Here is a 23,093-nt window from a genome sequence, read left to right on the forward strand (position 1 = left end):
GCACACGCACACACAGACACACGATCCTACCTCACTGAGATCAGCAATGGTCAGGTTCATGCCTGCCAGCTGTTTCCACACAGGTTCTGCCAGGTAGAGACTTAGAGGACTTCCTGTACGGATTGCTATGCCCAGGAGTACTCCTATACACAATTAAAAGAAGAGAGCATGGTAGATCAACAGATCTAATGGAGGGAAGTACTACAGCTGTACAATTTTAGACTGTTTCCTCAAGCCTTGCAAGCATTTTCAGTGTGGGAAACACAAGCAGAAGGTACCTAGGAAGCGGAACATGCTGATGTGCAGAGGGGACTTGGCAGCTGGGTTGAGCAGGAAGCAATCTCTATTCGCTCCTGACTCGTCTCGGCCGTTAGGAGTGACGATGAGGAGAGGAGTGAGACCGTTCTGTAGTTCCTCACACATTTCTGCGATAGATTCACTGTATCCGCCACCACAGTCATCAACTGACTCACCTAAAAACACACACAAAGGGTAAGAAACATGTTAAAGATACGATCCAAGGGCCTTTTTCCCTCTTTTTCCCATCTTTCATCCCTCTCCAAATATAAACTCACCCACAAACTTGACCTTCCAGACCCGGTGTGGTAGCAGCAGATTGTCAGGGCTGAAAGAGCTCATCTTAGCACACATCTGCCCAAATACTGACTTGGTGCCATCCGGCCCTGCCAGTCCTCCTTTACTGCGGGAACGCTTGACCTGGTTGAGAGAATGAGTGTAAGTTATTACAGGCTTCTCCATATACAGCATTTCTGCTCTGATGTATAAACTCCATTGTTATGCTTTCCGGCTGTGAGACTTGCCAGATCAGTGCCAGGCTCCAGGGACCCTATTAGAGTCCATGTATAAACATATTTGGGGGTAAATCTCATGAAGAACCTCATGATGAGCAGATCCAAAAACAAATTTAAGACTAAGATTTAGTGCTGCCAACTCGCACTCAAAATTATAACTAAAATAAAACGGATAATAATAATCATCATATGGTGTACATAGTTCTTGTGTGTCCGTGCTGACAGAAAGGAACAGGAAATGCAACAATAATTACGGTGATTAGGGAAAGGGAGACAATTTTATGGAGGCCCCGCTAGCTATTTTTGCCCATTAAAAGTAATTGTTCATTTTGGATTCTGTTTACCACCCTAATGAACTCTCAAACCAAATGGGAAATGCAGGCAAAAATTTACTTTGCTGAATAAATAACATGCATTTTGGTCATAGTTTTTCAAAATGTAAACAAATACATGGTTTAATATTTTTTTTCTTATAAAGGTTGAAACATAATAGGTTACTATTCAATATACTGAAATAAAAATCTGTTTGCTAACATATTTCAAAAACGCAAAAAATAAATACACTAATTTATGCAAAATATTACATCTGGACTATGACTGTGAGATTTATTTGAGGCCAAATTAGGATAGAGTTGAATGCAAATCTCAAACTACATGTGCAGTTTAAACAAGTGTACCTGTATCCTGTTTAGCTCCACCACTGGCCCATGTTGCCTGTCTCTAACCATAGTGGCTTGAACCACTTTACGGAATGCTGCCTCCTAGAGATATTGAAAACAAATATTAATAAATAGAATTAGGACTTGTAATTTGTAGGAAAAAAATCATGCAAGTACTATCCACAAAAACATTCTTACTTTGCCCTGCGAAATAAGGATTCCACGCAGTGTGTCAAAGCCAACGGAGACGCCGTGTCCAGTTTCACCCAGTCGTCCTTCTAGGTCAAACATTGGGATACAGGGGCAGAAGAGCTCAGAGATGTGGTGCAGGAGCAGTAATCGGTTCCTCAGGCCTATGATGGCGATCTCCTGCAGGTGGTTGTACTCCATAGGAACCTACAGACAAACATTTAATTACTTAAACATGACATTAAACACAAAGTTCTTTGAGATTTTTTGGTAGTCCTGTGTGATTCAGCTATATTTGGTGGTACAGTACCTGAGCAGGCAGTTTTCCAGCATTGGTAGGTTTACTAGTGGACCAGGCAAGTGTGTGTGCTGAGCCACAAGCCACACGGTTGATCTTCTTGCCCTGCAGTGCCGCCACCAGCCTGGGCCTCTGAATAGCATTGGTTGTCCCATCTCCAAGCTGACCCTCATCATTGTCACCCCATGTGTACACTTCACCTGTGTGTTTAAATTCATGTCTTTAGCAAAAACTCCAAATACAAATAGGTATAGACTATGCCAGACAAAAGAAAACCTGATATCTATTTTATATAAACTTGCTACATGATGACCTACCATCCTCTGTGCAGCATACACAGTGAAGAGAACCAGTTGCTATGGCTATGACCTTCTTGCCTTGCAAACCCTGGACCTGCCGGGGTCTGCGAACATGATCATCCGAGCCATGTCCCAGTCTGTGGTAGTCGCCTTTCCCCCTAAAACAATCACAAACATAAAATCTCTACACGTGTTCTCACTAAATAAAAGATCGGTTTATGTACCACTGCATTGTGGGATTGATTACCATGTGTAAACTGCTCCAGACTTGGTGAGAGCTACAGAGAACTGAGAGCCACATTCCACTTTCACAACACCCAATCCAGTTAATGAGTCAATCTAAGCAGAGAAAGAGAGAATGAGATATGAAGATTCATACAGGAATCACTAACCAGAAAGCCTTTGATGCTTAAGTAACTACACCAGCAGTCCTACCTTCATAGGCACTTTACATCCATCACTTCCTCCTCTGCCCAGTTTGCCATAGTCTCCATCCCCCCATGACCACACCATGTCATCATCGGTCAGGCACAGGGTCTGGGCATCCCCACTGCCACATGCAACGTCTATCACCCGGTGACCCTGCAGTGCCTCCACCTATAAACATGCACAGGCAATTCACAGAATATACAGTGTTAGAGAGTAGATATGCTACAAACTAAACCAAACTTACCAGACGTTAAAAAAAACAAAAAACAAATCAACTATCACTGACTAATTTCAGAAAATCAGTTTGCTTGGTTAGTTTACAGTTATTTATTATAATACTAATAAAAAACGATTTATCATATTAAAATAATTAAAGTAAATTATTATTATTGTTGTTCCCACACCATATTCAATGAATTTCCATAAATTTCCAATTGCTTAAAAAATATATTTCTGTCATGACAACTCTCGGAGTGATTTGCATGGTAATATACATGGCAATGTTAATGTATTTGGTCTTGCCGGAATAGATCTGCTACGCTGCTGCGGCAGATCAAGTAAGTACCGAGACTTCCACAACACATTCACAACATGCTGCTGTTAGCATGTAAGGAATATTACTGCTGCACATATAACATGAATAACCCCCATAGCATACATGATCACCCTGTAGCAGATCTATACAGGTGGAGCTGGGGATGGTGGAGGGTTTCTGAAGTGCGTTGCTACTGCTACAGCAAACTGCCAAATATTTGAATGTTGAGCACCGAGCTCATTGGCTACCGATACAGGAGAGAACCAATCAGCTGTGCCATGTGATAATGATGTCATTATGTCATACCGAGTTAGATCTATCGGACTGCGCCATCTAGAGTTTCATGCCAGAACTTTGTATATATATATATTTTTTAATTATTTCGATTGTACTTACACAACAATTTCTGATTCACCATTTTAGAGTGAAACATAAAATGTTACACAAGTGTAATATAAAATCATATATGATATAATAATAATAATTATATTACAAAAGTCTAACGATATTTAGTAATGCACATTCCATTAAACAATGCCATGTATCATGGTTTTGTTTTAGAAAAATAGTTCTATAAAGTAAATGTGTGTTATTTTCTATTTGCAATCAAAGTTTCGTGCCCGATAAATATGCATAACGTAATGAACGCACCAGTTTTGGTTTAAGCTGGTCCTCACTGTCTCCATGACCCAGGCGACCATAACGACCTTTTCCCCACGTGTAGAGCTCTCCACTGGCTGTAATGCAGGCGCTATGGGCCCCACCGGCCGCAATGTCCACCACTTCCACCCCTCTGAGAGACTCGATCACGCGTGGACGGTCACATGGGCTGGGAAAAAGACAGCACTACCAGTCACACATACAGTAACTCTTAGTATAAGCTGCTAAACCGAATCAGTGATAGTCTGGCGCACATATTGGAGTGGGTAATGACTTTTGCTTCTTTAAGGAACTACATGAAGTACTGTGGTACGATCCAGTCGTGGTATCAGGCGGTCCCATAGTACAGTATTCAGAATTTACATGGTACTCAAAGACACTAAAGAATACCATGGTATCATGTCCAAAATGTACTTTTCTGTAAGCATTTGTCTTCACTGTGAAAATGGGAAACTGTTAAAGGGGTCATATGATGCGATTTCAATTTTTCCTTTCTCTTTTTAGTGTTACAAGCTCTTGGTGCATAAAGAAGATCTGTAAAGTTGCAAAGACTAAAGTCTCAAATCCAAAGAGATATTCTTTATAAAAGTTAAGAGTCAGCCACGTCTACCTAAAACGTCTCGTTCTAACATGCCCCCACATATCTACATCACTATGTGGGAAGATTTGCATAACACCGCCCAAATGTTCACACAAAGAAAGAAGGCATAACTTTTATTCTCACTGTAGTATCGTTGCCGCTGCCGCCATGTCCTGAAGACGCTGTGTGCTTCGTTGTGACAAAGCGGAGTCCAGCCAGGGGGCCGTCACATGTGGTTGACGCAAGCCTGCCGGACGCTCCTTCGTCGAATCCGCTGCCTCTGCTCACTCTAGCCCTCCGGCCGTTCCTCACTCCAGCCCCCGGCCTCTGCTCACTCTAAGCCGCCGCCGCTCACTCTAGGTCGCCGTGTGTGATGCTGTGTTTCGTTGTGAAAGCGAACTGAAAGTTAAGTATGAAGAAGGTCACTACATGAGATGAACCAAAGGTGCCCATGTGAAAGGACAAGAGTAGTAACCACAGTATGGGGCTGACCTTCTGTTTCCATGTCCCAGTTTTCCATCTTCAGCCTCTCCCCAGGAGTACAGTTCTCCTTCAGAGGAGAGAGCCAGGCAGTGCTTCCCGCCAGAGTTCACAGCCACCTTCCGGATGAAAACATGCTGGATTGACTCCAGCAGGGTCGGAGTGGAGACGGACTCTGTGCCTCCTATTCCCAGTCGACCACCGGCACCATATCCTGTAGCATACAGCTGAGGACAGCAAAGACAAGTCACTAAAGACATTATTCGGCTGACATATTAGAACAACTGCTGAATATACAACATAGGTCTGTACTTAATAAAAAAAATTATCAGCTGGGCATTGAAAAAAAAATACAAATGAGATTTGTACTGAAGATTTTAAAGGAACCTTTGCTGGCTTTGAATTTTAAACATTTTTAAAATGTGAAAAGCCTTACTTTCCCATCAGCGGTTACAGCGAACAGGGTCTGCTCTCCACCGATCAGCTGAACAGGTCGCAGTGTGGCTAGAGCTTCTGTTGGTGTGGGAACCTTGACTTTTGCTCCTTCAATACCACCTAACTGACCCCGGTGATTGTGCCCCCAGCCGTAGATGGTCCCACTGCCGCCCGCTGAGAGAGTCCAATCATCTGGTCGTCTAGTGAACAGAAAACATGAAGAAATTGTGAAATAAAAAAAAAAAAAACGTTATAATAGAACTCCATCCATTTAAAATGTTACATAAAGAGCACCAAGTCATTTTTGGTTTTGTTTCACTAGCTAAACAACACTGGTCTCAGATTTGTTTAGTTGATTTACCTGTTCATCCACTGAACTAACTGCTCATCCTGCTCCCTCTTAAACAGGTCATGACTCTCATGGAGTGTGATCATGTTCTCAAGGTCTGCCATGAGCTCACGGACTTTCTTTGCCACCTAGTGGAAAAAAATGCAAAAAGTTCACAGAACATAAATATAACAGCTCTCCATTAAGTAAGAGATTCTCTAATTTCCAACCAATATTAGAAACCCCTACCTCATCCAGGAAAGGGCGGGGCAAAGGAGTCCTCTTGTCCAGAGCCACTAACACTCTGGATGCGGTACAATAGCGGCGGAACCAAGCCCATTTGTGTGTCTCAGCACAGCATGGAAGAGTGTCCAACTCCAGATCACATGCAAGTGCCACCAACACCTACACAGGACAAGAAAAAAATATTTTTTGGAAAACTCATGTGGCATATCTTACTATGCCCATCTGTTAGGAAGACAAACATACCTTGAAGAAAGGACTGTGGAGCAGCTGCTTGCCACCTCTGACTATGGGTTCCTCATACTCATACTGTCTCTGTAAAGCCTCGGGAAGTCCTTTCACCAGAGCGGCTAGTGCACTTCCTGTAAAACTCTACACAACATTCAATACAAGTTACGTTAATTATATAATACATAAATGAATACATTAATTAATTGCATAGAACATTGTTTAACCATAGAGCGAGCCTCTCCTTCACTGTCTCCTAAGAGGCGGTTGATGTTTATGGATTGGCCATATTCAGTGGTTAGGAGCTTGCGTAGCCTCTGCAGGGCCCACATACGATGACCAGCTGCTGAACAAGCACATAGAGACAAAGACATAGTAAAATATTGATTCTAAAACCTTAAATTTGTGATTTCAAGATTAAATCTGAGATTTCAAGAATTAAATGTTTTTGCTAAAAGCCCAAGACACATACAGACATTTAAATATTTCACATCAACAATATCTCCAAAACATGGACTAGTATTAATTATAATAAAACATCAAACATAATTGTATTAATTATACATACAAATATAAAAATAAAAAATACAGTATACTATAATTTTTCTAAATTATATATATATACATTTTTCTAAATTTACTTCTCTTACCTAAGGCACTGAGCTGGGCGCAAGCAGCAAGTGAGGCTGCCAACCTTGGCACAATGCTGCGGTTTGAAGCAAAGTTCAGGCGAAAGTCTAGCAGACATGTTACTAGATCCATCGAAGGGCAGGACAGAATGCAACGGTCTGACAGGAGGTCTTTAGGACCTGCAGGTAATTCAATAAAAAGGTCAAGAACTTCAGAATATCATGTTACATATGAAGTATGTACAATGAAGTGATTTCATATTAAACTGATGTACCAGCAGCAGGCATGATGGGATAGACAGTGAAGCGCCAGCCCCAGCCGTTAACAGAGCCATCACTGGTGAACTTCCATTTCAGCTCATCTCCTGGAATCCTCAATTCACTGGACCAATCAGACCACTCACGACCTAAAGGGGTGGAAACACGTAAGGTCATGTGGCCAATGATCAAACAACTTTTTGAATAGTGTTAAAAAGAAAAAAGGAAAAAGAATGTGACCTGATCGAACAGACACAATCCTATTGGCTCCATCCATGATGGTAAGAGGGTCATGTCTCCTTTCTGTTGAACACTGGCGATCAAACTCCACCCTCAAACCTTCAGCACCTAAAATAACCACACGCAAGATCAAATTTTAATGTCTTTAAATCTGCTAATTCTTAGAACACAGAGCTTCATAAAGCATCTACACTACAGCTCAAAAATGTTTTGAAAGAAATTAATACTTTTCTTCAATAAGCATGTGTTAAATTAATCAAAAGTTACAATAACAACATTTAGAGTATGTTAGAAAAAAATCAATTTCCAATAAATGCTGTTCTTTTGAACATCCTATTCATCAAAAAATCCTGAAAAAATGTGTCATGGTTTCTACAAAAATATTAAGCAGCACAACTGTTTTCAACATTGATAAAATTTGAAATGTTTCTAGAAATGAAGCTGAAGGAGATGAAGGATCATGTTACAATGAAGACTAAAGTAATGGCAGTTAAAAATTCAGCATACCATTCCAGGAATAAAGTACAGGGAAAAAAAAGTTATTTGTAAAATGCAATATTACTGTTTTTACTGCATTTTTGATCAAATAAATCCAGCATTGGTTAATTTCCATCAACAATAAAATACTAGATTTTTAAATATCCTGAAGAAAATATGAGTGGCTTGTGCAATACTTCGTCTACAGCAACTGTGCCAAAGTTTAATACTTAGGTTTAGGAATTTGTTCAAATAAAAACAATAATACTTTGGCAAGCACCAGCAATGAGGTTGTTATGGCTGCTGAGATGCTGAATAAACAGAAAAACACAAGGTGACCTGGTATTTTCACAGTTCCGCTGGTGGAAGTGTCATCGGTGTATGGGTGACTGCTCTCCACCACCACAGGCTGCGATGACAGCCGTCCGCTTTGAGAGTCAGTGGCTACGTCCTCTAACTCAGTCACACACAACTCCAGCAGCATATCTGCCACCTGTGTGCCAACAAACACATTTAGATACAAGTACACAAATTTCAAAGATGAAATGATACCATTTTAGTTAGAAAAACATGCAGTGAGTTAGAAAAGAGGTTGGTTTTTACCTGTGGGAAGGCTGTACCCATGCCAGACAGCACAGCAGACAGCACTTCCTTGCCTTTATCGCCTGAGCGCAGAGACACAGCCAGTTTTAACAGGTCTACCAACACACGTGTGTCATCGGGAACCAGCAGACTGGTGAACTCATCCAGATATTGTGGCTCTGGGCCCACTGCTTTACTCTGGCTCTCAGAGTCCTGTTCCAATAAATTAAACCAGGCCACTGTAAATATCACTTCAGTTTATACAAGGGATTGAAGCAAAGTCAACATACAAATGTAATCCTTTTTAAACAGACTTAATGCATGCATTTCATTTTAATGATCAGGAACAAACATCTCCAAAGTATGATTAACAGGAACATTTCTATGACCGGCAGGCTAGAATTCACTTGGGCCATTCTGTTATTTTTCCTCTATAACGCAGTCAAAGAGCCATGCATTTATATGAACACAGTGTTCCCTAATCAAAAAATTGAAAATAAATGAACGCTAGCTCGGAAAGACAATCCCTTATGGTAAACAAAACAAGAAACACACAATCATAAATTGAGACATGCATCCATAATTACATTATAGTACGTCATAGCAGTTTAAAATTTTTTTTTAATTAAAACAAATTTAAAAAGCTGATGCCACCATAAACAAACAAAAAAATGAATTACAATACATAAAAAAAATTATTAAAAATAAAACTAATAAAATAAATTGATCAATAAATCAATCAATCAATAAATAAGTGTTTAGCTTTATTAAACCACTGCATAAAAGCATGTGCGACTGACCTCTTTGGTTTTGGTCATGGTCTCAGCAATGATGCTGGCAGCACCAGGGTCATCTGTGACTGGGATAAAGGGCCGAGATGAAGCAGAGGCAGCGGAAGGGGTCACGGCTGAAGAAGGGGTAGTGGCATCCTCAGATGTGGTCACCTAGACCACACAATACCATATGACAGAACAAGCTTGTAAATGTACTGTTGTCTTGGACATTTGAATGATTGTATCGTAAAAGGGAAAAAAAGAAGAGGTGAATGGTGCAGAACAATGGCTACTGAAAACAAACAAACACCAAAAAAAGTACAGCAAATGTGAAGGCAGTCATGCATAGGCAGCACTCCTCACCTCTCCTCGTTTGCTGTCCATCCAGGGGTGTGGACTGACCCTCTCCTCTGTTTCTGAGGGCAGGGCTGGACCCTCAGCCTCACAGGGGCTGGATGCTGATGAACAATCTGAAGGGGGCACCGGAGAGCTGGAGGGACACTCCAGAGGCATCATGGAGGCAGGAATCAATGCTCCCACCACTGCATCCCTGTGTGACATGAGAGTAATTAAGTGATTCCAGAGCATTTATTTTATTTTATGGAGCAGAAAACAATCAATCTGGAATGCAGAGTAGTTCTAATACCTTAAATATATGCATTAAGGTCATACCTGGCATACATAATCTGCAGGGCAGAGAGCACATGGGACAGGGCCTGCTGTTTGGCCAGATTACCATCTAGAGAGAGTAGGATCTTTGCCAGAGATGGCCTGTTGGGCTTCACACTGCTCACGCCATTCAGCTTATTACTTAGTAAAGATGGGTCACTGTCTGATGGTACACCTATAAAGAAACACGCACAAAACTTTAACTTTAAGCAAGAGGCACACAACAACAGAAAAGAAATGGAGATTGGGTGGAAATTACCAAGGTAAGACGCTCCCAGAGAGTCTCTAGCAGTCTGGAAGAGGACAGGCTCATGGACGGAGGGTGTGGTGACATCTACGGTGGTCCAGGCCACGCTGTGAGAGGAGCCGCAGGCCACACGGGTAATTTTCTGCCCTTCTAGACCCTGCACCAGCGTAGGCTTCCTGTTGACTGTGGTTGTGCCGTTCCCCTGCTGCCCATGGTCATTATCCCCCCACGCGTACACCTATCCAAACAACACTTCATCTTACACCAGCACTAAACTTGTCAACAAAAGGTGAGTTTTGTTTACCATGCACCATGAGCTGTTTAATGTACCAAAATAAAACAGTAGGAGGAAGTAGTAGTTGTGCTACTCCTCTATACCACCAAGCAGCTAAATGTAAAAAAACAATCCTGTAGCGCACCTGTCCAGTGTCTGTGACAGCCAGGCAGTGCAGGGCCCCTACGGCCACATGAACTATCTTCTTCCCCCTCAGTCCTTCAACCATCTGGGGCTTGCGCACGTGAACGTCTGTGCCGTGACCCAGTCGGAAGTAATCCCCCTTACCCCTGCACAATGCAACAGCAGCATGTTAAAAAGCTTCACTGAGGAAAGAAGCATTTTTAAGACTCAATCATGAATTGTACTGTAATGCATCTTAAAAAAATAAATAAATCAAAATCTCCTCTAATATTCATACCAGGTCCAGACAACTCCAGATTTAGTGAGGGCAAGGGAAAATTGAGCTCCACATTCAATCTGACACACCCCCTGCCCATTCAGACGCTCTATGTTTTGAGGAATGTTACAGCCTTCGCTTCCGCCACGGCCCAGCTTTCCAAAGTCTCCATCTCCCCATGAGAACGCCAGTCCTAAAAAAACATATAAAAACATACATTCATATTAGGGCTGCACGATTAATCGAATGTGATTGTCATGCGTATCATCATCGTAGAGATGATGTGGCTTCTTACACAGAATAAGGCACGCAACATATTTCATAGTATTCTAAGCAGTGATAAAGGCTATGTCGATTAGCATTGCATTATTATATACTTTATTATAATAAAAATGATAATAAGACGCTCGCAGATAAACCATATATTGTCGTAGTCGTGTGTTTATTAGTCACGTTGAATTAATGAAAGCAGTTAAATCTTCGTTTATCCAGCAACCACTATAGGTATTTCCTGGGTTTCTTCTGGAGGGCATATTTGGAGTTTCCGCACGAGAGCGCCCTCTGGCCTTCGGATGGAGATTTACTGTTGATCACAGAACCGTGCTTCACTAAAAGATATGCATGACAATCGCAGCTTCTGCCTAATCGCGATTTATCGCCTTTGCGATTTAATTTCGATTAATCGTGCAGCCCTAATTCATATGCCTGCAACAACAAAACAGAACTAAAAAACCAAACCAAATGAAGCTAAGCGAAACCAAACAAAACTAAAAAAAAAATATACTAAATCAAACCAAACCAAGCCAAGTCAAATGAACCTAAAGCAAACAAAACCAGACAGAGCTAAACGAAACTAAATAAAAATAAGCCAAACTAAAAAGCAAACCAAGTGAGGCTATATGAAACAAAACCAAACAAAACTATACAGAACCCAAACGAAACAAGACAAAACCAAACAAAACCAAGGCAAATGAAACTAAAACAAACAGAACCAGACAGAACTAATCAAAACTAAATGAAAACAAATGAAACTAAACTAAATGAAACCAAACAAAACCAAATGAAGCTAAACTAAAACAAACTAGACAATCTCAGACAAACCTAAACGGAACTAAACGAAACCAGGTGAAACAAACCAAAACAACTAAACAGAACCAAACAAAACCAAAGCAAACAAAACTAGCCAAAACCAAAAGAAAATAAACAGAACCAAAGAAAACCAAATGAAACAAAAACACAAAACACAACAAATGAAACATTAAATTGCATTACATTAAATCCACAAAACAAAAAGCAGGATTATACCTTCATCTGTAAGGGCAAGGGTCTGGGCATCTCGACTTCCACAAGCCACCTGGACAACACGATGGCCTAAAAGCACCTTGACCTGCAAACCACACACAGACAAGTTTGATCTAGTGCAATGAGGGATACACACAGCATCCACTGAATTTAAACAGCACAATGAGAATAAGCAAGTTTAAAGCAAGTCAGTCCACTCTGCAGACATCTTGGTAACTTGACATTTTCTTTTTTTTTATTGTATCAATAGGCATACAAGTGCAGCTACTATCTACATAAATGGGGCAAGGCTTAAATCTTCAAAGATTCTGCCTAAATTAATTTTCAATTACATATTAAAAATAGTATATGATATAAAATGTGTTTCCTTTGTGCATCGCACATCACCTCCAACTTATAGGGATTCCTCTGCAAAAAATATGGTAACCCTGCAGTTTAGAACAGAGAGCTCTGAGTTTAATGATATACTGCAAGTAAAACAAATACCAGTTTGGGTCTGAGCTGAGTAGTGTTGTCTCCGTGGCCCAGACGGCCATATTCACCCAGACCCCAGCTGTACAGTTCACCACTCGAGGTGATGGCGGCACTGTGAGAGCTGCCGCAGGCAATATCTCGAATGCGCTTGGTTTTCAATGCCTCAATTAGCCGTGGCTTATCACAGTTCCTGGTGGGAAAAAAAGGAAAATTCTCATGAGATCCCTCTAGAAACCTTCCACATATTCTACATTCCTATTGGAAGAGGTATGAATGACCTACATTCGACTGAAGTGCCCAAGCTTGCCATCATCTCCTTCACCCCAAGAGAATACTTTTCCATCCACAGTCAACGCCATGGCATGCCTACCACCTGAACACAAACAGTTTACCCACTTTAAAACAACACATTCTGACAACAAAGGATGCTTTCCTTAAAACGGAAAAAGGGCATACCTGAATGTACAGCAACTTTCTTGACCACATAGTTGCTGAGGGCAGATATCTGTCTTGGTATAGGGATGGTTCCACTGGACAGTCCTAAACCAAGTCTTCCGTTAGTGGCCTCTCCACAGGCAAATACTTTACCCTCAGCAGTCACTGTAAAGACAAAGAATCAATCATTAATTTGGTTAAAAGAGTATAATGTAATACTTCGGTATCTAACTGCAAAATAATAAGCATCCAATGCTAATAAAACACTAATTTTAGATATAAAAATACAACTAGAAAGCCACACCGGTGTCTTGTATCACATTGCTGTTGCTGCTATTTTGCAAAAGCAAAATGATACACAAGGCCATGCGTTACAGTGATTTTTACCACCTTGCATCATACACCCAGGGTTGGAACTGAAACTTCATAGACCACTTAACTGGTGGTGCAATCAATGTAACGCATGGCATTGAGCAGCAAAGGCATAAAGGCATAAACTCACCAGCAAAAAGACTTTTAGAGCCTCCAGCCACCTGCACTACATTCAGCGCAGACAGGGTCTCTGAGAATGATGGGACTTTGATCTGAGAGAGAAAACAAGACACTAAGATTTGTCATTGCGAGCTATAGCTATAAAAGTTATGCTATCATATAATCAAGACCTCTATAGAAAATATTATATTATATTAAATAAATAATATTTTTTTTAAATCTAATTAAAAAACTACAAATTTGAATGTGTTTTTACACATTACTGACCTTAGACCCCTTAAGTCCACCAAGTTGGTCCTTATCGTTGAGACCCCAGACAAAGACTTTGGTTCTGATGGTGGCAGCGGACTCCAGCCCTGACAACCTTTTTCGAGTCAGACTGCAAAAGGAGATAGAAAGAGAAACTAAATAACGCACCAGTTCATGCTTTCTCTACTTTACCAAATGCAACAAAACGCACACCTTCCAGTCGCTGTCTTCTCATCCTCCTCTTCCTCATTGTCAGATGCCAGGAAAGGCACAGTAGCCAGATCTTCATCCTCTGCGCGGACACGCCCCACAATGCTCAAGCCATGGATCTTACAGTCAATAATTTAATGCACAAGTAAAGTAAAAGTACACACAAATAAAATATCTTACTGACCCCAAATGTTTGAATAGTAGTGTATGCCTATAATTAGTCTGACCTTGCCCTGAGAGCCTGAGGACTGCCAGCATTGCTCTCCACAGTCTATGAGCCGAGACGCCTGGTTAACAGAGGATGAAACGCTGAGGTTCTTCACCACTCTGGACCACTCATCAATCAGCATGCCACGCTGATTGTTGTGATGCCTCTTTAGCTGCTTTCCTGAACGCCCACCGAAGGTGGGTGACTGACCTAAAGGGAAATGATTAGGTTACACTTTTGTAATGCTAAATGACAAAGTAGCTATTGAACAACACATGAAATTTTCCCAGACCTGGTTCATTTATTCGTCCGAATGAATGTCTAGGATTGTGTTTACGGGTCTTGAAGCAGCTCTCGCAAAAGTCAAAGTCATCACAGCTCCGACACTTAAACCTGGGGCCATTTATAGGGAACATCTGACATCCGTCACACCTAAGAAAAGTGTAGAAACAGTATCATTTTATTTAGTTTATTTATTTATTTGTCATCAAGAGGTGATTTTCACTTGTACTCTGTACCTGACACCAGGATGTACACAGGGAACAAGTTCCATCTCTGATAGCAGCCCAGTCCAGTGTGACTGCTGAGGAAAGTCCACTATCACATCTTTCCCATTGGCACTGAAAGCTGGACACAAACGTTACATAATTACACAGTAGGATCAAACCCAGCAACAACAGTTTTCATTTATCCCTGAAGAGAAAGCCCTGTGCTACAGGTTCGAGATACATAGCAAAACAATCCGCATAAAAGTATAGTTCAACCAAAACTGAAAAACACATTTGAACATGAGGACAAGCAGTAAATTTTAAGGTGAAAATTTTGTTTAAACTAGTGCTGTCAAACGATTAATCGCATCCGAAATTAAAGTTTTTGTTTACATAATTTATGTCTGTGTGCTGTGTATATTTATTATGTATATATAAATACACACACACACACATACAGAATATATTTGGAAAAAATGTACATGTATTTATTTATATTCATATAATTTATATTACATATAAATATATTTAATACATAAACAACATATTTTTCTGAAATATATACATGCATGTGTGTCTATTTATATATACATAAATATACACAGTACACACACATATGTAAATAAAAACTTTTATTTTGGATGTGATTAACTGCTTGACAGCACTAGTTTAAACCTGTTTAAATATGATCCTGTTACCTTTGACAACACCCACACTCCTGTGAGTGACAGATCCCCACTTGTACTTTGGCGTTGTGACCGAGGGCTTCACTCGCACTTTATCACCTATCTTAATATGGGACGGAGAAGTCTGGGGAGGAAACCCTGGATAATAGAGAATAACATTTATTTAGTTTAAACAAATACTGTATGTTAATAAATAAACAAATCCACTATAAGTAACAGGAAAAATAAATATTACTGATACAATAAAAATGCAATTAGGACTTCAGTCCATATAAAGTGTTTAAGAGCAGAACATAAAGAGGATTTACCCAGCAGCTCAGTGTGGATATAACGGACCCAGTACGTTCCTCCTTTCTGCTGCCAGTCACACTGCACATTCAGATCATGCAGGCCATCTCTGTCCAGCTTGATCACTTTCCCCACATCTCCCTCATATACTTCCTCATATGTCCTGCAGCACCGTACCATCATGCCCACCTGCAACACACACAGGCCTCTGATCAGCTCATCTCATCCATTACCACCCAAAACCATAAATAAACAAGCGTAGCTCCTCACCTGAATGTGCTCTCTCACATATACAGCATAATCATCATTGCTCTGAAAATCCGACCTCTTTTTAAAAGTCTGACTCTCAGTCACCACAACCCCAGGAGGCTGACATGCAAGGGAAAGAGCGTTTGTTACGCATTTAATGACTACAAGTGAATCTGCACTTCATATCTGGTGTGTGACGGATCATTGTGTGTATGTGTAATTATACACACCACAGGGAAGGCTGGCTCAGGCTCCTCTAGCTCTTCCAGCACCTCTTCATCAGAGTATTCATCTGATACAGTATCTGCATCTGACACATCTGTAATGTGAACATCTGGATGGTCCAACAACCAGCCCACTAATGCCTCTACACCTAAAACCCAAACATAATGAATCAGTTGCTAACAAAAATGCTCCATGTAAAAAAGGGAAGACGATGGTATAATCAACATGGTAGTGCCCAAATGACCATGGCATTACTAAGTTACCATGTAAGCAATGGTACTTTCTTCTAAGGGTAGGAACTTTGAGTACTCAAGCATGTAGTACAGACAGAATTCAATTTAACATTCATAAACTTGAGCTAGTGGTGCAGTACCTGGCACTCCAGAAGCGCCTGTGGTTCCAGACAGTGATTTAAGGGCAAATTCAATGTTTTTCCTTTGAAAGCCCATCTCCATCAGCTGCAGGACGATGGGAGCAGGGGGCACAGGTGAAGTCTTGTGTTTCTTCTGCTTGGGCGGGCGCATATGTTGCACAGTGACCGGTGTGGTGGCCTCGCTGGAGCTGCTGTCCTCAAATAGGGGGGAGGACGGGTGTGTGGATTCAACTGCCAGGTACTGACACACTGCCAGAGCTGCTGCCTAATCACACATACCAGCACAAAGACATTTGAAATTCAGGGAGGAAAAAAAAAAAAGATGAAAGAACTGGGTGATGTAACATCTGAGCTGGTAACTGAAAGGCTTTAAGATCACAATCACAAAGTTCTATCAACAGCATCTGAGGCATAATGTTGATTACCACAGAAAAATAATATAATATATTCTGAAAAATATTATATATTATAATAACTATAAGTACAGTATGATTGATTTTATGCATTTAAAAAGTATTTTATGCTCACCCACATTGCACTTATTTGTTTAAAAGTAAAAGCAGGATCTGGTAGCCTATCTTGTGCTTAGTCATAGCCAATACAGCATCATCTTTTCTAGATTTTGACCAAATGTATTAAACAAAAGAAAATACTGTCAACGCTTTAAAGACATTAAAGTAGGCCTATTTTTTCCAAGATATTTAAAAATGTTTGCAGCATGGCTAAAAAAAACACTACTCCTTATAAGCGTTTTGAGAGGAAAAAACAGCCTAAATTAGTAGGCTGTACGTCGCATTTTATTATTAATATATTATTTTATTATTATCATTCAGAAATAATGTAGGCTAAAACACCAGTAAATAAAGCAAAATATTTACAAACATTACAAACACAATTAGGCTATTTTAGTTCCCTTCTCTCCACAACAAATCCTCTAAAGTTGTAAGCCAAAACTAATTAATTTAAAAGCGAAACTGAAGCCTACCTCTTCTCATTCTGCACGAATCCAAATGTTTCCATATATTGAAGACGTATCTGGATGCTAAAATATTATTTATTATGTAAACTATAGGCTTTGTTCTTCACTCGCATTTTCGACATCAGCACAGTGAGGCGGTGGTTACGCTGGACGGCACAGACTGTACTACGGACTATTTAAATTGAACAGTGTAACTTTTTATGTATCTTTAGCTGTATTTTATTTTGATAATGAACAGGCTGCGATGTCAAGTTAGCAAAAATATGTTGTATGTGCATATGAGTCGCTGACGCGATTCAAAACTGTAAAGCTTTTGCAAAATAAAGAAAACGTCTTTCCTTTCCGTGAACTTCGGAGCGCGTTACAATGATCCAAACTCAGCACAATTTATTTCGTTTTGTTAATCTGTTAATGATTTAAGTGAAATATATTTAGTGTATAGGCCAATATATTACTTTTTATGTCGCCTATATAGTTTTATTCCATTTTCTCTGTTCACAGAAACGCTGCAGGTGCATGATGTGAACTTGTGTGAATCCGTGTTCTACACGATCCAGCCATTTTTGCTGGTTTCAAACACACAAAAAGCTGCATATTACCTGATAATAATTTTCACTTAAATGTAGGCCTAATGCTTAATTGGCGGTTTGTGACATATCCTCAGATAAACTAACTCCGGGGCATTGCCATTGCCACTTACCGTTACCTATGATGAATTTACAGCGGAGCGCGGGCATTTCACTGGTTGGATGCGTCAGTGTCACATTTGCATTGTCCATACTATGCTGTCTGACAAACTATATTTTGTACAGATTTTATTTTGTTTTGGCAAGTATTTAATTATTTTGCCCAGAGAAAAACATTGGATTATGCAACAGACATGCAACTCATTGTCTCCATGCAGTTAATTAATAAACCATCGGTATCGGCCTTTTTCATGCTATTTCCGATATGCCGATGGCTTTAAAATAATAAAAAAATCGGCCGATAAATATCGGCGGCCGATACATCCCTAATTTGTATGCAATATTTGTATACATTATATATTATTATATTATATTATATTTATTATAACAAAACAAAAATTACAGCTATAGCTATAATTTAAGTTTTTGGGTCAATGTTCCGGATTGTTAGTCATTAAATTTGCCATACGTAAAATAAAATGTTAAGGAAGTGTAAATACGGTCTCTGACCTCCAACTCCTGGCGGTGGAATATGGCTTTGATGGGGGATGGTTGAGTGGATGCTGACAGCAGCTGCTGGAGGAGGATGAGGGGAGGCTGAGGACCCTCGGGAGACAAATCTCCCACATCAGGAGACGACGCACACTGATCCTCTGAACACAAACACACAAAATCATAACATAAGCATAAGCATTACAAAATTGTCAGAGAAGACACCATATTTAAAAGCAGTCATCAAAATAATAATAATAATAATAATAATAAAAATCTACATGTGACCACCAGGGGGTAGTGATGTGATACAACGGAACACGATTCAGTCGTTCCCAGTGCATTATAAACAGTTAACAGATATAATCACTCCCCATCACTCCTGCATTTTCTGCTTGGTGTGTGAGCTGTGAGAAAATTTTATAACTTTTGACAACACAGCATTGAAAGATAACCGCACAGAGAAGACACCATATTTAAAAGCAGTCATCAAAATAATAATAATAATAATAATAATAAAAATCTACATGTGACCACCAGGGGGTAGTGATGTGATACAACGGAACATGATTTAGTCGTTCCCAGTGCATTATAAACAGTTAACAGATATAAATGACTCCTCATCACTCCTGCATTTTCTGCTTGGTGTGTGAGCTGTGAGAAAATTTTATAACTTTTGACAACACAGCATTGAAAGATAACCGCACAGAGATAAAGACAAGAGCAAATAAGTGAATCCGAAAATACATGCAGATTGAAACTAGAAGTGAGATCAAGGGTGACATTCTGGTCTCACCTGTAGGATTAGGGCTGACGTCTATGACAGCTGGCTGAGAAAGGATCTGTCGGAGTTTGTCCTGGTGGGAGAGCAGAGCACGCGCTGCCTTCAGGATGTACAGTCTGAGCTGCTGACACCGCAACAAATGCACATCCACCTGATCTGTTGCAATGACAAACACACAAACCAGAATATTTATTATCATACGTAGATTAGTGTGGAACAGATGTTTTTGCTTGGACGGTTGCATGAACAGTCTATTTCTTTTCCCAATCAAATCATCAAAATGACATTTGATTTGTGATTGCTGCATGTGGCGTACCCGTAAGTCCTCTGCTGAGGGATTTCTTCATGCGTTGTTTCTCTAGCTTGCTTCCTGCCAAGTTGACTAACTGGGCCCACACTGTCAGCATAGGCTCAGTGAAGGGCAGGTTCTGAACACTGAATGGAACCATATGAATCTGCAAAGATATCCAGACAGACAGAAAATAAACAACAATATCAACCATAAAGAAAAACAATGGTGGTTAAGGTTAGATGGTATACAGATTCGTCTACTGGGCATATGCACATCAATATAGCGTAATTTGTCAGACTGTACAACAATAATTACTGTTTTTGCATTACTGTAAGAGGTAGGTTTAGGGTTGGGGTAGGTGTGTGGACGTAAATAAAACAATCTAATAGGTAGAAAACTTAATTTATTGTTAGCTTCCGGTTTTAGCTGTATCCCTTCTAGCCACGACCAACAATGGCTGTGTTCATAAAAATTTACTACTCTTGATATATCTGCAGTATATAGCACTATATGTATGTATATTGCACATTATATTTTACAAATATAATTTTTGGGGTCAACAAGATTTCTTTAGTGTTTTTGAAAATAGTTATCTTATACTCAACAAGGCTGCATTTATTTAATCAAAATTACATTAAAAAGAGAAGTATTGTGAAATATAATTTAAGGATGCTTTGATTAAAAGAACGTTAAAAATAACAGCTAGTTTGAATAGAAATGCATTCTTGCTGAATAAAGGTATACATTTCTCTTTTCTTTTTCTTTTTTACTGGCCCAAACGTTTGAACAGTAGTATACATACAACAGAAAACACTGAGTAGAATACTGTATCCCACAATGCAACATGCTCAACTTGGGAAGCAATGCTGTGTGTTGGTGCATATGTACCGGTTTGAGCTGACTGAGCAGGCAGACTTTGCAGTTCCTCATCTCATGGAACTGAACAGTGATTCGTCCTTTAGGTGTAATGCGAGTCACAGTGCCCTCCCCATATTCCTCATGAACCACAGGTCCTCCCAAACGCAGACGGTCATCAATCCCACCGATGACTGCCAAAACTGCCATCAGACTGCCCACCGCCGGGGCTTCTGCATTGGGAAGGTAGTCTTCAAGCACAACCTGACAGAAACACAATGTAGAAAAATTCCATATCATCTAACCAGGGCTCAAAACCAATATATGGTACCTTTAGTAAAATACTTCCATTATTTTACAACACTAATATTAGTTGGCTAATAACATCAAAATTGGACTTGTACCGCTTCAGTGTGTCTGCCTGCCATGATATCACTGATACCACTGAGCTGGGAGTTAATGTATTCATTAACAAGGCCATTCCATTGGCCAAGGGAGTGAAGTGTACGCAGTACGGCCACAATTTCCTCTGCTAGGGTACTGCTGTGAGTTGCTGTCAGAGAGGCTTGAGGGCGGGACTTTCTCCTACGCATCGAACCTTCTGTAAATCACAAAACGAGATGTTAAAGTGGCATCCTGCTATCAGCATTTGTACTACCTCACAAAGAGCACACAGTGAGAAAGGAGTTAATAAATGTACAGTACCCCTGAGGAGGGGCAAATCTGAGGAACAAGTGCTGAGCAAGCTGCCGAGGAACCCAAAGAGTTTCTCCACCAGAAACGTCATATCCTGCGAGCGCTCTGTCTTATCCCAGGAGGGTAAAACAACCTGTAGAAGCCGCAGGGCAAGAATCTGCCAGGGAGTGAGGAAAGAAGACTAAATGCACTCATTTTAACCCTGTGGTACTCATGAAGGTTTTAGAATGACAATTTTACTGTAATGAGACAAGGAAAGCTCTCATCCTCTTGGTAAATCCAGTCAGAACTCATAGTAAGTGTTAAATGAAACCAGGATGCAATGTTGGCACCTGTCTCTGTAGCGTGACGGCAGTGAAGGACTGGTGGCCCTCCACGATGCGTATGAGCAGACTGATCCATGCAGAGGAGCTCAGGGTACTGCACATCTGGGGCATGAGAGCTATACTGCGAATAAATCCCAGTGTGCACCAGCTCCTGTGCTGCTCAAGAGACACCAGCTTGTGAGATGAACAACCTAAAGAAGAAAGGGAGGAATGTGGTTCAAATATAATTTAAACATTATATTATAAAAAAAAAAAAATTAACAAATAAACTCTGGGCTGTTACCAGTCTTGTCATTGGCTCCACTCTCCACCAGTATCCTGAGTAGACCACACAGAGTGCTAATAGCGTCAGCCTGCATCACCTCAGCGTGAATCCCAGAGGATAGTGACAGTGTCTTCAACAGATTAACTGTACTGGTCAACATGATTGCAGTTGGGTGAACACTCTTCTCCATCACCTCCCCTTCTGAGACAAAGAGGGAGAAATTGTATAAATCAACATGGCAATTACAAATACAGTAAAGCACCAAGACTGGGTAGTAAATGCTTCGTTCTCTGGAATGACAGTGCCATGTGCATCACAAACCTGTGTCGTCCTCTGTGTCAGAGTCTTCTGTGGCCGGTTGGGTGGCAGGTGGCGGCTCGGCCAGTTTAAGGTCATACTTGCCCTCTTTGCCCATCCTGTAGGAATTGGTGCTGCTGGTGTCCCACTGTACACGAATCCAGCCATCTTCTCCCAACTCCCCAATCACACGGCCCATGCCTGGTGGTGGTCCATCCTAACACACACCAAACAGAAACTTGAATAAACTGACCTGACAATGCATTTGTGCTAGGGGTGGTCAGTTCACACTGATAGAAATTAATCTTTTCCAATAAGATAAAACTGATTTTTACATTTCATGGGCATTTTTACCTTTATAAAGCCATTTTTTCTTTAAGTGACCGTTATCTTTTGAGTCAGATTCTTACATTTAATCAGTGAATTAGAATAATAAGACATTTGGGATGTTACCAAGCAAATGATATCAGTATCAATAAAATTCATCTTTGCAAGCCTGAGGAAACACAGAAGCTGCATCTGAAGTGGCATTTAGATGTACACTGTTTAATGCAAGACGTGAATGCATTTAACCTGCAATTACAAATGCATAAATAATGTTTTGATATTAAACATAAAACGTTGAATACTGAGATATTTGAAATAATTTAAAAAATGAATACTTTAAATGTGAAATTAAAACTAATGGTCGACCAATATATCGCCAAGGCCGATATATCGGCCGATATTTGGCATTTTTCAAATATCGGCATCGGCCGATAAGTTTTTCTGTTTGGCCGATGCGTTCGTGGCGGGACTTTTATTTTGATGGCGCTGAGAACGGCAGCCTTAAAACCGCCAGTAGGTGGCAGCAAGTCACTGTTAATAAGCGAGTCATTGCGATTGAGCCGAATCATTTAAACGGTTGATTCATTCAGGAGCGAAACACTGTCATGTTGCTCAGAGACGCAAAACAGTGCTGTGGCAATTTGTTTGGAATTATTTTTGTCGTCTAAATAGCGCAAAAACAGGAAATATG

At 40.4% G+C, this 23,093-nt stretch overlaps 1 protein-coding gene across 1 annotated transcript in view; it reads right to left on the reverse strand.

Annotated features, from left to right (window-relative positions):
* Positions 1–23,093, reverse strand: part of LOC107711008 (E3 ubiquitin-protein ligase HERC2-like) — a 60,890-nt gene that overhangs the window by 4,408 nt on the left and 33,389 nt on the right. Inside the window, exons 37-87 of the mRNA XM_016515909.1 lie at positions 22,100–22,292; positions 21,797–21,979; positions 21,520–21,704; positions 21,197–21,344; positions 20,896–21,092; positions 20,525–20,755; positions 19,661–19,799; positions 19,357–19,503; positions 18,579–18,721; positions 16,404–16,668; positions 16,036–16,178; positions 15,827–15,925; positions 15,577–15,745; positions 15,281–15,406; positions 14,613–14,721; positions 14,387–14,526; positions 14,114–14,304; positions 13,890–14,005; positions 13,695–13,806; positions 13,438–13,519; positions 12,957–13,100; positions 12,783–12,873; positions 12,513–12,690; positions 12,030–12,111; positions 10,746–10,917; positions 10,470–10,614; positions 10,063–10,288; positions 9,807–9,978; positions 9,498–9,684; positions 9,162–9,305; positions 8,383–8,574; positions 8,119–8,272; positions 7,303–7,410; positions 7,080–7,211; positions 6,826–6,984; positions 6,403–6,521; positions 6,194–6,319; positions 5,954–6,109; positions 5,738–5,853; positions 5,378–5,576; positions 4,954–5,168; positions 3,873–4,050; positions 2,693–2,854; positions 2,505–2,596; positions 2,276–2,415; positions 1,971–2,158; positions 1,670–1,867; positions 1,490–1,573; positions 576–717; positions 279–473; positions 31–143 (exon numbers count right to left, since the gene is read on the reverse strand). Of these exons, the coding sequence (XP_016371395.1) occupies positions 31–143; positions 279–473; positions 576–717; positions 1,490–1,573; positions 1,670–1,867; positions 1,971–2,158; positions 2,276–2,415; positions 2,505–2,596; positions 2,693–2,854; positions 3,873–4,050; positions 4,954–5,168; positions 5,378–5,576; positions 5,738–5,853; positions 5,954–6,109; positions 6,194–6,319; positions 6,403–6,521; positions 6,826–6,984; positions 7,080–7,211; positions 7,303–7,410; positions 8,119–8,272; positions 8,383–8,574; positions 9,162–9,305; positions 9,498–9,684; positions 9,807–9,978; positions 10,063–10,288; positions 10,470–10,614; positions 10,746–10,917; positions 12,030–12,111; positions 12,513–12,690; positions 12,783–12,873; positions 12,957–13,100; positions 13,438–13,519; positions 13,695–13,806; positions 13,890–14,005; positions 14,114–14,304; positions 14,387–14,526; positions 14,613–14,721; positions 15,281–15,406; positions 15,577–15,745; positions 15,827–15,925; positions 16,036–16,178; positions 16,404–16,668; positions 18,579–18,721; positions 19,357–19,503; positions 19,661–19,799; positions 20,525–20,755; positions 20,896–21,092; positions 21,197–21,344; positions 21,520–21,704; positions 21,797–21,979; positions 22,100–22,292 (7,827 nt within the window). The remainder of the gene's footprint in view (positions 1–30; positions 144–278; positions 474–575; positions 718–1,489; positions 1,574–1,669; positions 1,868–1,970; positions 2,159–2,275; positions 2,416–2,504; positions 2,597–2,692; positions 2,855–3,872; positions 4,051–4,953; positions 5,169–5,377; positions 5,577–5,737; positions 5,854–5,953; positions 6,110–6,193; positions 6,320–6,402; positions 6,522–6,825; positions 6,985–7,079; positions 7,212–7,302; positions 7,411–8,118; positions 8,273–8,382; positions 8,575–9,161; positions 9,306–9,497; positions 9,685–9,806; positions 9,979–10,062; positions 10,289–10,469; positions 10,615–10,745; positions 10,918–12,029; positions 12,112–12,512; positions 12,691–12,782; positions 12,874–12,956; positions 13,101–13,437; positions 13,520–13,694; positions 13,807–13,889; positions 14,006–14,113; positions 14,305–14,386; positions 14,527–14,612; positions 14,722–15,280; positions 15,407–15,576; positions 15,746–15,826; positions 15,926–16,035; positions 16,179–16,403; positions 16,669–18,578; positions 18,722–19,356; positions 19,504–19,660; positions 19,800–20,524; positions 20,756–20,895; positions 21,093–21,196; positions 21,345–21,519; positions 21,705–21,796; positions 21,980–22,099; positions 22,293–23,093) is intronic.

Source organism: Sinocyclocheilus rhinocerous, unplaced genomic scaffold (genome assembly GCF_001515625.1).
Source record: "Sinocyclocheilus rhinocerous isolate Xijiao unplaced genomic scaffold, SAMN03320098_v1.1 scaffold85, whole genome shotgun sequence".
In the NCBI taxonomy this organism is placed as follows: domain Eukaryota; kingdom Metazoa; phylum Chordata; class Actinopteri; order Cypriniformes; family Cyprinidae; genus Sinocyclocheilus; species Sinocyclocheilus rhinocerous.